Below are 14,467 nucleotides of genomic sequence, written 5' to 3'. Positions count from 1 at the left end.
CAGACCTTGTTCTTCTAAATCTTGAGGTTCAGATCACATGGCCTTTTAGCATTGGTGACACACTATAGAAATGAGGGCCATTCCTTTCCATAAAATAAAGGGAAATAAAACAAAAGCCAATAGGACTACTAGCTCATTTTAACCCTTTTGATACCTCGAGTTCCTACGCGTTGGGGCCAGGTCTCAGTTTATTGCTCTAAATCAAAACAATCCCTGTGAATGCCCAATGAGGCTCTCAAATTGAGAAGTTGATTTTCATCAGAGTAAATGAAGAATATTATTGTATTTAACATGTCAATAAATCAACGTAGCCCTAATTTTGCCACGCAGGAAATCAATTCTGGTCTTTCTAAACCATCAAAGATGTTATGAACAAAGTAATTTCACAAATTATGGCGAGTAACACATTTATTGATGACTGTGGTTGAGGAATTTAGAATCTGTGAGCAGTGTAATATAATATGGTACACCGGCATGAGCTGAGTGAAATACAGATTATATGGTGAAATTGTAATGCATCATTTGCTATTAGTGGACTGGTAATAATTACCAGTTTCAAAGCAGCTCTTTCCATGTAATCTTTAGTCTCAATCGTAACAGCCCTTCTCATTGACATTATGATTACACTAGCTGCCCTCATGATCTAGAATATCTAGTTGATGGGAATACTAAAATGCGATAGTGAAAACTGTATGTTGTATGCTCATTATAAGATAAAATGCCATTTTCCCTGACCTGATGTTTGAGAGAGAAGGGAGGATAACCTCACAGTGTTAACATACTGTAGCATGATCACATATTGTAGCATGATCACATACCCTGGCTCTGAAAAACAAATTTAGGAAGCTAAGGGCAGCAAAGATAAAGTGGACTGTTCTCATTTAATCCTTTTTGAAAGGCTACAAACGAGATCCTTGAAGTAGTACCATGTGCCACGGATTTCGGCATTTATCAATGGCCGCAGTCATGGCGTACCCCAAACCAGAATTACTAATAATAGGTCCAGGCCTGAGCTTCAGTAAAATATTATTTTAAGGCATTTGGAATGATGAAAGTGTTAAGGACTTGTTTCATATGACAGATCTCCTTTTTACTTACCCAGTACAGATTGTCAGGCTAAATGGGTATGATAATAGCCCAGAGTCTCTGAGATGCAAGGGAGAAAGCCACAGAGGGTCGTGGTTGGAACCAGATAGTTCCTTTCCAGCCTATTTGAGACCCAAGTCATTGTTCGACAACAACAAAAAATTTATGAAAATACTCTCAATGAAGCTTTTTATTTCCCTTTGAAGAGAGGAGGCAAACAAAAATAGGCAGATAATGTGATACTAATGTCAGCATTTTCTTTCAAAATCTTTCTGGCTTCCTCCCCCCGCCCCCACATTAGACAAATGTTTGAAACCTAATTTTGGTATCTTACCATCTAATCTTGTTAAAGAGATTTACCCAGGAGTGGGATATATTGAGTGAGATTATAAATGCATTGTAAAGTAAATTACAAGGTCAGGGCAGGAGTCCATTATTTAGACAAGTGCTTGAGCGAGGCTGGCTTGTTTTGGAATACGAGTGTTTGGGGGCTCCTGAGAAGATCCTGCCAGCTTTTCTTTCTGACTTGCTAAATAGAGGAATCAAATAATTGATTAATTCCTTGTTCCCACTCTTTAGCTACATGGTGAATTTTGTCCTTTTAGAAAAGTTACTGACAAATACTAACTGCGGGCTTAAGGAACTCCTATAAGCGCCTCTTTTCAGAGAAGGAGGAAAGTTTGTTGTTTCTGTTATATTTTAAGCCCTGTCTTTTTTGGAATCCCTGGGAAGTTATCTATTTTTCTCATCCTTGTCCTTTGGCCACCATCACTTGTGCCCTTTTTAATGCTGCAGTTGACTGGTAAACTGTTGGTTAGTTACTCCCTTGATATATATACATGTATGTGTATGTGTGTGTATATGTGTGTGAGTGTGTGTGTATATATATATTTATTTTTTTAATTTAGCTATCTCCAAAAATGAAAGATTTTGTGAAGTCAAGCTGGTCCTTCTTTGCCAAAGTGGCATTTACCACTCTTGGGTTCTTTTCAGCAAGAGAGAAATAATGTGACTTAAGCAGGGCCCCTCTCCAGACGGCTTGGCCACTGGCCAAAGAGTTGACTAGCTGAACTGTATCTTTCTGTTTCTTTCTTGACTGGAGCTGAGTCTCAGCCGAGGGCGCAGGATGTTGTATAATTTAGTTCACGTTGTTAGCCTCTCAAAATAATGAGGAGGGGGATAGTGTAGCATTTCTCAGCCTGCTGCCTGTCATGGTGCCGAGGCTGCTTTAACTGTTCCTTAAACTAGGATGCCTGTGTCTGCTCAAGTCAGCACCAGCCGCTCCCCCTAATTTCTCTAGATTTGCATTTGACCACAGGATGTCTAAAGATTTGATACCGTTTATCAGTGAAATCTGAATTTAGTTGTTCTTTTGAGTTTTCACACCATTCCTTGAAATAAAAATAGGTGTCTCAGAGGGCTGTTGTGGAACCAAAATTGGGACTCAATGCCCTTCACACAGGCTGGGATGGGAAAATGTTGATGGTCTCTTTTCCATGGAAGCATTTTATAAGTACCTTCTCTTTTTTGCTTTTTGGAGACAGAGTCTCATTATGTCGCCCTTGGTAGAGTTCTGTGGCATCATAGCTCACAGCAACCTCAAACTCTTGGGCTTAAGCGATTCTTTTGCCTCTGCCTCCCAAGTAGCTGGGACTACAGGCACCCGCCACAACACCCGGCTATTTTTTGTTGTTGTTATAGTTGTCATTGTTGTTTAGCAGGCTTGGGCCAGGTTTGAACCCGCCTGCCCTGATGTATGTGGCTGGCGTCCTAACCACTGAGCTATGTGTGCTCAGCCGACCTCCTCATTATTGACAGTATTAACAATTAGTGTGTTTCAGGCTAAGATTAAAAGCATCTCTAAAGGTCATAGAGAGTTGTAGTGAGTTAAACATCTCCTATCTTTTGATGGAGAAATGACTTCCTATCGAGAGGGTTCACCTACCATCCAGGGAGGAATAGAAAAATAGGATTTAGGAAGCAAAAAGGTTTCCCTTGGGTTACTTTGTCCAAGTCCCTCACCTAACATAGAAGGAATAGTGGCACGCAGAGATGAAGTGGCTTGTCCCAAACTATAGCTGGTGAGATTAGAAAGTTTAGCAGACATTTACTGAGTTCTCTAGAACTTGGGAATCAGATATAACATTCTTAGCATCGAGTTTTACAACAGAAAGACTGACTGGACAGTCAGACTCCTTGCACACCAACTCTCAGATGTGCTAGGCACCATTTAGACACAAGAGTCGTCAGAGGCAGGCCTTGGGGTGGAGGGGTGGGGGCAGGGAAAGCTGGAGGCGGAACGTGAATAAGCAATTGTGATGCCCACCTCGGTGATTAAACATTGATGTCGGTGTTGTATTATTTTGCAGGTAAAGATGAGCCCAGCAGCTACACATGTACAACTTGCAAACAGCCATTCACCAGTGCATGGTTTCTCTTGCAACACGCACAGAACACTCATGGATTAAGAATCTACTTAGAAAGCGAACACGGAAGTCCCCTGACCCCGCGGGTTGGTATCCCTTCAGGACTAGGTGCAGAATGTCCTTCCCAGCCACCTCTCCATGGGATTCATATTGCAGACAATAACCCCTTTAACCTGCTCAGAATACCAGGATCGGTATCGAGAGAGGCTTCCGGCCTGGCCGAAGGGCGCTTTCCACCCACTCCCCCCCTGTTTAGTCCACCACCGAGACATCACTTGGACCCCCACCGCATAGAGCGCCTGGGGGCGGAAGAGATGGCCCTGGCCACCCATCACCCGAGTGCCTTTGACAGGGTGCTGCGGTTGAATCCAATGGCTATGGAGCCTCCCGCCATGGATTTCTCTAGGAGACTTAGAGAGCTGGCAGGGAACACGTCTAGCCCACCGCTGTCCCCAGGCCGGCCCAGCCCTATGCAAAGGTTACTGCAACCATTCCAGCCAGGTAGCAAGCCGCCCTTCCTGGCGACGCCCCCCCTCCCTCCTCTGCAATCCGCCCCTCCTCCCTCCCAGCCCCCGGTCAAGTCCAAGTCATGCGAGTTCTGCGGCAAGACGTTCAAATTTCAGAGCAACCTGGTGGTGCACCGGCGCAGCCACACGGGCGAGAAGCCCTACAAGTGCAACCTGTGTGACCACGCCTGCACCCAGGCCAGCAAGCTGAAGCGCCACATGAAGACGCACATGCACAAATCGTCCCCCATGACGGTCAAGTCCGACGACGGGCTCTCCACCGCCAGCTCCCCAGAACCCGGCACCAGCGACCTGGTGGGCAGCGCCAGCAGCGCGCTCAAGTCTGTGGTGGCCAAGTTCAAGAGCGAGAACGACCCCAACCTGATCCCGGAGAACGGGGATGAGGAGGAAGAGGAGGACGACGAGGAAGAGGAAGAAGAGGAGGAAGAGGAGGAGGAGGAGCTGACGGAAAGCGAGAGGGTGGACTACGGCTTCGGGCTGAGCCTGGAGGCGGCGCGCCACCACGAGAACAGCTCGCGCGGCGCGGTGGTGGGCGTGGGCGACGAGGGCCGCGCGCTGCCCGACGTCATGCAGGGCATGGTGCTCAGCTCCATGCAGCACTTCAGCGAGGCCTTCCACCAGGTCCTGGGCGAGAAGCATAAGCGCGGCCACCTGGCCGAGGCCGAGGGCCACAGGGACACTTGCGACGAAGACTCGGTGGCCGGCGAGTCGGACCGCATAGACGATGGCACTGTTAACGGCCGCGGCTGCTCCCCGGGCGAGTCGGCCTCGGGGGGCCTTTCCAAAAAGCTGCTGCTGGGCAGCCCCAGCTCGCTGAGCCCCTTCTCTAAGCGCATCAAGCTGGAGAAGGAGTTCGACCTGCCCCCGGCTGCCATGCCCAACACGGAGAACGTGTACTCGCAGTGGCTCGCCGGCTACGCGGCCTCCAGGCAGCTCAAAGATCCCTTCCTTAGCTTCGGAGACTCCAGACAATCGCCTTTTGCCTCCTCGTCGGAGCACTCCTCTGAGAACGGGAGCTTGCGCTTCTCCACGCCGCCCGGGGAGCTGGACGGAGGGATCTCGGGGCGCAGCGGCACGGGAAGTGGAGGGAGCACGCCCCATATTAGTGGTCCGGGCCCGGGCAGGCCCAGCTCAAAAGAGGGCAGACGCAGCGACACTTGTGAGTACTGTGGGAAAGTCTTCAAGAACTGTAGCAATCTCACTGTCCACAGGAGAAGCCACACGGGCGAAAGGCCTTATAAATGCGAGCTGTGCAACTATGCCTGTGCCCAGAGTAGCAAGCTCACCAGGCACATGAAAACGCATGGCCAGGTGGGGAAGGACGTTTACAAATGTGAAATTTGTAAGATGCCTTTTAGCGTGTACAGTACCCTGGAGAAACACATGAAAAAATGGCACAGTGATCGAGTGTTGAATAATGATATAAAAACTGAATAGAGGTATATTAATACCCCCTCACTCCCACCTGACACCCCCTTTTCACCACCCCCCTTCCCCATCGCCCTCCAGCCCCACTCCCTGTAGGATTTTTTTCTAGTCCCATGTGATTTAAACAAACAAACAAACAAACAAACAAACAAAAGTAATGGAAGCTAAGAATATGAGAGTGCTTGTCACCAGCACACCTGTTTTTTTCTTTTCTTTTTCTTTTTTCTTTTTTTTTTTTCTTCTTTATGTTCTCACCGTTTGAATGCATGATCTGTATGGGGCAATACTATTGCATTTTACGCAAACTTTGAGCCTTTCTCTTGTGCAATAATTTACATGTTGTGTATGTTTTTTTTTTTTTAAACTTAGACAGCATGTATGGTATGTTATGGCTATTTTAAATTGTCCCTAATTCGTTGCTGAGCAAACATGTTGCTGTTTCCAGTTCCGTTCTGAGAGAAAAAGAGAGAGAGAGAGAAAAAGACCATGCTGCATACATTCTGTAATACATATCATGTACAGTTTTATTTTATAATGTGAGGAGGAAAAACAGTCTTTGGATTAACCCTCTATAGACAGAATAGATAGCACTGAAAAAAAAATCTATGAGCTAAGTGTCTGTCTCTAAAGGGTTAAATGTATCAATTGGAGAGGAATGAAAGGCCTTGAATTGACAAATTAACAGAAAAACAGAACAAGTTTATTCTATCATTTGGTTTTAAAATATGAGTGCCTTGGATCTATTAAAACCACGTTGCTGGTTCTTTCTACTTGTTATGAACTTGTAGCTTAATTCAGCATTGGGTGAGGTAATAAACCTTAGGACCTAGCATAAAATTCTATATTGTATTTCTCACAACAATGGCTACCTAAATATATGACCCATTATGTCCTAGTTAATCATCATTTTTTCCTTTTAGTTTAATTTTGTGAACAAAACTGATTATACCAGTATAAAAACTACTTTGCTCCTGGTAAGAGCTTAAAAGAATGGGCTGTTTTGCCCGAAGTTTTATTTTTTTTAAACAATGATTAAATTGAATGTGTAATGTGCAAAAAAACCTGGAACATGATTAAATACACTAGTAAGGAGTTCATTTTTGTGAAGGTACTTGTTTTAAATAATATCTTTTGAAAAAATTCTGGCACCAAAAGAAATAGATCCAGATCCACTTGGTTGTCAAATGGACAATCAATCCAATGATAAACTTTAAGACCTTGTATACCATACTAAAAAGAAGAGGCTGACAATAAGGTTTGCAGAGGGTAACAGAGGAAAAAAATATGTGATTTATTAGCACAACGTGGTACTATTTGCCATTTAAAACTAGAACAGGTGTATAAGCTAATATTGATACAATGATGATTAACTATGAATTCTTAAGACTTGTGTTTAAATGTGACATTCTTAAAAAAAAAAAAAAGAAGAGAAAAACATTTAAGAGTAGCAGTATATATGTCTGTGCTCCCTAAAAGTTGTACTTCATTTCTTTTCCATACACTGTGTGCTATTTGTGTTGACATGGAAGAGGATTCATTGTTTTTATTTTATTTTATTAATTTTTTCTTTTTTATTAAGCTGGCATCTGCCCCAGTTGGTGTTCAAATAGCACTTGACTCTGCCTGTGATATCTTTTCTCTAATCAGAGATACAGAGGTTGAGTATAAAATAAACCTGCTCAGATAGGACAATTAAGTGCACTGTACAATTTTCCCAGTTTACAGGTCTATACTTAAGGGAAAAGTTGCAAGAATGCTGAAAAAAAAATTGAACACAATCTCATTGATAAGCATTTTTAAAAAAAAAAAAAAACTAAAAAAAAAAACAAACTTTGCCAGCCATTTACTTGACTATTGAGCTTACGTACTTGGACACAACATTGCAAGCGCTGTGAATGGAAACAGAATACACTTAACATAGAAATGAATGATTGCTTTCGCTTCTACAGTGCAAGGATTTTTTTTGTACAAAACTTTTTAAAGTATAAATGTTAAGAAAAAATTTTTTAAAAAAAACACTTCATTATGTTTAGGGGGGAACTGCATTTTAGGGTTCCATTGTCTTGGTGGTGTTACAAGACTTGTTATCCATTTAAAAATGGTAGTGGAAATTCTATGCCTTGGATACACACCGCTCTTCAGGTTGTATAAAAAACATACATTGGGGAAAGGTTTAAGATTATATAGTACTTAAATATAGGAAAATGCACACTCATGTTGATTCCTATGCTAAAACACATTTATGGTCTTTTTTCTGTATTTCTAGAATGGTATTTGAATTAAATGTTCATCTAGTGTTAGGCACTATAGTATTTATATTGAAGCTTGTATTTTTAACTGTTGCTTGTTCTCTTAAAAGGTATCAATGTACCTTTTTGGGTAGTGGAAAAAAAAAAAAAAGACAGGCTGCCACAGTATATTTTTTTAATTTGGCAGGATAATATAGTGCAAATTATTTGTATGCTTCAAAAAAAAAAAAAACAAGAGAGAAACAAAAAAGTGTGACATTACAGACGAGAAGCCATATAATGGCGGTTTGGGGGAGCCTGCTAGAATGTCACACGGATGGCTGTCATAGGGGTTGTACATATCCTTTTTTGTTCCTTTTTCCTGCTGCCATACTGTATGCAGTACTGCAAGCTAATAACGTTGGTTTGTTATGTAGTGTGCTTTTTGTCCCTTTCCTTCTATCACCCTACATTCCAGCATCTTACCTTCATATGCAGTGAAAGAAAGAAAGAAAAAAAGGAGAAAAAAAAAAAAAAAAACCAATGTTTTGCAGTTTTTTTTCATTGCCAAAAACTAAATGGTGCTTTATATTTAGATTGGAAAGAATTTCATATGCAAAGCATATTAAAGAGAAAGCCCGCTTTAGTCAATACTTTTTTGTAAATGGCAATGCAGAATATTTTGTTATTGGCCTTTTCTATTCCTGTAATGAAAGCTGTTTGTCGTAACTTGAAATTTTATCTTTTACTATGGGAGTCACTATTTATTATTGCTTATGTGCCCTGTTCAAAACAGAGGCACTTGATTTGATCTTTTATTTTTCTTTGTTTTTATTATTTTTTTTTTTTTTATTTGGATGACCAAAGGTCATTACAACCTGGCTTTTTATTGTATTTGTTTCTGGTCTTTGTTAAGTTCTATTGGAAAAACCACTGTCTGTGTTTTTTTGGCAGTTGTCTGCATTAACCTGTTCATACACCCATTTTGTCCCTTTATTGAAAAAAATAAAAAAAAATTAAAGTACACAATGTAAGCTTCTTGTGTCCTCATTTGACACACTCTGTAAATTACTTTCAAGAAAATAACAGGTTTTAAGAGAAGGCCAGTCAGTCTTTTTCAGGATTATTTCTCTGGGCATTTTGATGCATGTATGATATTCTATAGGAACACAAAGTACTTGCTATATTAAAATAGACTTATCTCAAACTATGGAAATTGTTTTTAGGCTTTACAGTTCTAGAATAATTTTCAAGACATGAAAGGTGTTTTCAGTCTGATGTTAAACACTTTTGCTCCATCTCTTTGCAGAAATCCATTCAGATATAAGTGAAAAACTTGCTGGTAATAGCATCTTAAACTTTTATTTCCTTTGAATTTTTTCTGTTCTCATTTTCTAAAAGTTCTTTTCTATTCTCCCATTCTTGCCCTCTCTTAGAGCATAATGTAAAAAAAGGTTTTTTGTTCTTAAAAAAATCAGCTCTTTAGTTTCATATAAGAATCTTTCCTCATAACAAAAATAACCCCACATCTCAAATATAAAAATCCATAAACAAAGGCATCATGTTAATTTAAAAAAAAAAAAAAAGAGGGGAAGAAGAGAGAAAGAAAAAGTAGCAACCAGGGGTTTATCCAGATATAGCCAGATCTTTCACATCAGCCACGGATTTCCTGAGATGCAGGATGGTTTGCCTTGTGATTCTGAAATCTCAGGTACCTTAGATCCTGCAGATTGTTTTAGGTGTTTGTATGGGATCTCCCTGGCTAACAAGAAACAAAAGTGGGAATACCCTTCAATTATCTTTTGATGAAGCAACCGACTTAGGCTATGTTTTTGAAAAGCAAGTTAGATCTGTTTTAAAACCCCCTTCTTAGAAATCCATGTTGTTAATTTTCTAAATACTGCGTATTGCAGCATCTATTTGCTTTGTTAAAACACATATACCTGTGATACTGTCTCCCTGTTCCGAGTGTAGATGGATGGACATGACATTGTTCTTATTTTTGTAAAAACCAAAACAAAAGCTGTTATGTTGTCTTCTTGTGGTAGCATTTTCTGTTGCTCAGTTCTTATGCCCTAATGCCTGTGAGGTAGCCTTTTCATATAATACTTTCATCTCAGGCAAGAATAGCTTTTTATCTTTCTAAACTATAGAGAAAGTAGATAACATATATTTAAAAGCCAGTTGGGTGAGAAACAAAGAGTGGGGCCTAGAGAAATGCACTGAAACGACGTGGAGGAACGTTGCCCAAGATCTTGGGTGGGGTGGAGGCGGTGGGGTGCTTTGGAGAACCTGATGTTTGCCATTGAGCTGAGATCAGAGATACTGTGTGTGTTTCAGATTAGATTACTACAAAACCGAGTCCAAAATGCTGCTCAAGGCACATAGAAGTATTCCCTAATGCTCTGCTGGTTTTAGACATGGTGACTGCTGTACCACCATATTAAATGTCCATAAAACCTCTATGTGTCCCTATTACTCTTTTATTAGGAGCTATGAGCGCAGCTGTGTAAGTTTTATATACAGTATTCATTTTAATTTCTCAGTATATGATGCTCTTAGTGTAATTAGGTTTTGCATTTGACAGACAGAATGAATGGTGAATACTGTATACTTGTCTGTTTAAATTTCTTAAATCAGATGGGGAATGGGGAGGAGTGCAAACATCTGGTGATAAATCACAGATTATGTTTGATTTATATGGTCCCGAAGTTAAATAAATTTATTGGGAGACAGGTTCTGCAGCTTACTTAGTCTCCTCACTTATTGAATCCTTCTGATAAAATATTATTTCTGAAGCTGGGTGAACAATAGAAGCATGAAAACCTAGCCAACATGGATATAACTTATGAATGACATTTTGTATCAGGGATCAGGGACTCTAAAATTTAAAATCTTAATATAAAATAACATAAAAAACATTTCCAGCAGGAAGATGAATTTATGATACATTTTTTAAAATGAGGAAATACTAAGAACCTTAATACCTCTCAAATTTCTCAAGTAAGTTTTTATAACACTCTTGATGTGCTGATGGACTGTTCTCCACGTACCTGATGCCCAAAATGTTCCTTTTTAATCTTCAATTTGAGAACAACTTAATAAGCAGGAATACAGCAAATACTATTTCTTTTAGATTTTAACCCCCAAACTCTACTAGTACATAGACTGCCTCCTTCCTGAGGAGATTTGTGATCTATTCTTTGTGTAGGTCCTACAAAGGGCTGAAACCAACACATTTTAAAAGTTGCTAAGAAAGTGAACACGGGTTCTCATTGGGACCAGCCATGGCAGGAAGTGTGAAATAGTTGAGTTTTTCCCCAGGCCATTCTGTGAATAAACTGTTTATTTAAATACCATTTTTGTGTATGCAGTAAGTACATATTGTATGTATTCAATATGTACTTCTCTCTTCAAGGAAGTGGTGGTGGGAGTTGCATTAGATATAATTTCAACTGGAGAAATAAGGAAATGAGCTGGTTTATTCACAGACACTGAAAGTTTGCTGAAAGATGCTGGGATTATTTCAGGCCTTCCTGAAAAGGAGTTGAGAAGCTGCAGGCCCGATCCTCTCCTGCTGTAGCAGCTTATGCACAGAGAGGGAGGGAGGAACATGCAATGTGTTCTTTTTTAAAACCACTTTTCTCCTTCCATGCACACACAAACATGATTTTCTATAACTGTGTTGTAACTGTGTGTTCTTCGTCATGATTCTGTTACGCCATTGTCCCTGGGTCTGGGGTGTTCAGGAATGTACCCATCCCATTCTCTTTTTTTCAGATAACTTCCCATTAAAAAAAAAAACAAAAAAACTGTGGGAATTTTGCCAGTATGAGGATGGGATTGGCAGTGTTCTTTCAACCTGCTTGGAAAAATGTTTTTTTAAGACTGTTAACTTTAAAAAGGCATGAGCCACTTAGCAAATTCTCCTAAGGTCCTGCAACTTCCCCATTTTTAGAAAAGTGGACTTCAGAACACAGAGACGGAATTGGGATTACGTGCATTTATTCCGGGCCACTCTGGCTGCTCACTGAGGGCATGGGTTGTTGGGTGTGCATTTTTGCTTTGCTGGCATCTTTTGATCCCATGGGTCCCAGTACGTGACCAGTGCATCGGCTTTCAGAGGAATGGGCCTGTTTCTCTCTCTCTCTCTCTCTCTCTCTCTCTCTTTCCCAGTGTCACCTGTGGTCATGGGGTACGATTAATTCCTTCCTTCCAAATGGGAAAGACGGCCAGTACAGTTCACATGGGTCATTACGCTGCAGAACCTAAATTCGAACACAGCTTCATGGTTGATCCAAATACTGTTTTTCCTTTCTGTAAAGTGGCAAAAACGCTTTAAAGAGAGCACATGTCTCAGGTCTTTCATAGAGAAGCAGAAAGGGCAAATTAAGCAATTTTCCCAAAGTATCCTTAAAGCAAGAGCCTCCAAAGCCGTAGGGGACCGTGCTTTTAAATAACCGTGAATGCAGTACATGCCCACGCTAGACTTTGTCTGTTAGGGCTTTTAAATACTAGTAGCAGGTCGGACAAAGGGGTTTGACCGGGGTGTCGGCTAAAGGGGCCTCAACGACAGTGACTTAGCCCTGGGCTGGGAATGGGATTCCCCAGAGCCCACCTGGACACAGCAGGCCCCTCAGCCCAGGTCTCTGCTGCTCTGCTCAGGGGGGATGCCTGAGAGCAGCTGAGCTCCAGACCCCGGGCCTCCTGCGGCGCCAAGTCAGGGGAGAGGAGGCCCCAGGCCCCTGCTTCGGGTCACCATGGCAACGAGGCTGGAATGCCACAGTGGTGGCCCTCTTCCTCAGCACATCCGGACTCCCAGTTCTGCTGCTTCAAGTCAATGTCCACAGCAAGGGAGGAGCCCCCGGAGGAAAATAACCATTCCCTTCTTCCCTTCACCATTGCCTTTCCCCTTCCAAAAAAGAAAAAAAAAAGAAAGAAAGAAAAAAGAAAACTGCATGTTTGAAAGAAACTGCAGGCAGTTTTTGGTGCAATTTGAGAGCAACTATTTTGGGTTCTGGTTTTCTCTTCAGAGATTTGTTCGCCTCTTGTAAATCGTTGGCTGCTTTGACGTTGAACTTGATGACATTTCATGTTTTCATTGTGCTGCTTTTACATCAATTTTGATTTTTTGTTTCTTTATAATTTCATTATTATTTTGAGAAGATGTCCCTCTTCCCTCCTCCCTTCCCCGTTCTCCTCAACCAAAGGACTGTTTCTTACTAAGTTTTCTCAGTCATAAGGGAAAGTGTTTCCTTCCAGGTGTGTCCCGAGTTTATTAGGACTATCATATGATTGGTGGGGGGCAGTCTGGGTCCTTTGGGGGACAGAAGGGAGGGAGGAGTGGGAAAGCCACTCAGAGGTCAGAGATATTTGGGGAGGGGAGATTGAGTTTAAAATTATGCTTAAGATGCCAGTGGCTCAACCTGTGGTTGATTTAAGTTATAATTTTAAAAAGCTAGTTAGAGAACAGAAAATCACTGGGCCAAGTCACACCTGTACTTTTTTTTTTTCCCCCTCCTCTGTCTCCAACCTCTTTCTAGGTTCTTCACACACCCCCATTCGGCGTAGTACCCAGAGAGCTCAAGATGTGTGGCAGTTTTCGGATGGAAGCTCGAGAGCCCTTAAGTTCTGAGAAAATTTGAAGCCCCCAGGGGCGGGGTGGACGCGTGCCGCCCAGCCGACGTCAGCGTGGTCTGTCATCCGCTAGTTTGTGATGTTTTCTGACAGTAGCCTCCAAGAAGCCGTTGTGTGAAGACAGAGTCCTGCAAGGTCCTTCCAGCCTGGGCCTGCAGTGCCATTTTATTTATATTTTTTAATAAAAACTAAAAACAAAAAAACAGACCCACATTGGAACAGTGATTCAGTCCCATATAGAGGGCCTGTGGGCCATCGCTGTCCTGAGTGATGTCCCGGCCCTTCTGAAACCAGCCAACCTAATTTACCCGTATTGTGGAAATGAGCATGAGTCCCCAGCCCTTGTTTCTATACATTCTATGTTGTCTTTTAAAAAGTGTGCTTAACATTGACACAATAAATGTTGGAGCTTTAGGTGGTGTTTCCTTGTTCTTTAATTTTTAATGCTTGTAGGACAAGGCAGCTTCTTACGACTTTCTATTTTCTGTACCCATTTCCTGCAGACACTCATTGGGTGGGTAGGAGGAACAGATTTGAGGAATGGGTAGGAGATGTCGAAGGGGAAATAGGTTACTGCTTATCAGATGGCATAAATTTTCAAGGACAGTCAAAATGCAAAACTTGGGAATAAATCATAGCAATTTCATAATTAATGTAGTAGTAGCATTGCTGTTTATTAATGCTGAAGTGTGGTTTTCCTAACTGTCTGACTTATAATTTGCATACCATTAAATAATGCATAATATGGCATGCTGAATCCTGTTTTTCAAATATATGCTTTTGGTGGCTACCATGCAGGATTTGAATTTGTCTTTTAATTTAGCTCAAGAAAGATAACGTCATGGGGTGAGTGGTAAATCCTAAAGAAGTTGATAAATGTCAGTAGTTGCTTATTAAATATTCTAATTTTAGGTTCCCAAACCTTCAGCAAATATATCTTAATGCAGACAAACAAACATAAAACTTCTCTAGGACTTACATCAGGAAATTTGGAGCAGATTCTATAGGGGGGAAATGATAGGAGGAAAGAGGTTCACATCAGAATATTACATTGCAATCACAGGAATGCCCCAATCACAGGAATTAATTTCTAATTCCATAGAAATTAGTGACACAAATAAGTTAGGTCTACAAA

General features: G+C 41.4%; 1 protein-coding gene across 11 annotated transcripts in view; it reads left to right on the top strand.

Moving 5' to 3' along the window:
* The window catches only part of BCL11A (BCL11 transcription factor A), a 101,775-nt gene extending 88,029 nt beyond the window's left edge, over positions 1 to 13,746 (top strand). For 5 of the 11 annotated variants that reach the window (XM_053588852.1, XM_053588855.1, XM_053588860.1 and 2 more), the window contains 2 exons: positions 3,456 to 5,478; positions 13,239 to 13,360. In XM_053588852.1, coding sequence (XP_053444827.1) covers positions 3,456 to 5,476 — 2,021 coding nt within the window. In that variant the 3' untranslated portion in view covers positions 5,477 to 5,478; positions 13,239 to 13,360. Of the gene's footprint in view, positions 1 to 3,455; positions 5,479 to 13,238 lie in introns of all 11 variants that reach the window. The other 6 variants (XM_053588854.1, XM_053588858.1, XM_053588853.1 and 3 more) reach the window with 3 other exon arrangements.
* Positions 13,747 to 14,467: the final 721 nt, after the last annotated feature.

This window comes from Nycticebus coucang, chromosome 4 (genome assembly GCF_027406575.1).
Source record: "Nycticebus coucang isolate mNycCou1 chromosome 4, mNycCou1.pri, whole genome shotgun sequence".
Taxonomy (NCBI): domain Eukaryota; kingdom Metazoa; phylum Chordata; class Mammalia; order Primates; family Lorisidae; genus Nycticebus; species Nycticebus coucang.
Note: the sequence above shows the minus strand (reverse complement) of the source record. Positions and strands in the feature narration are given on the sequence as shown.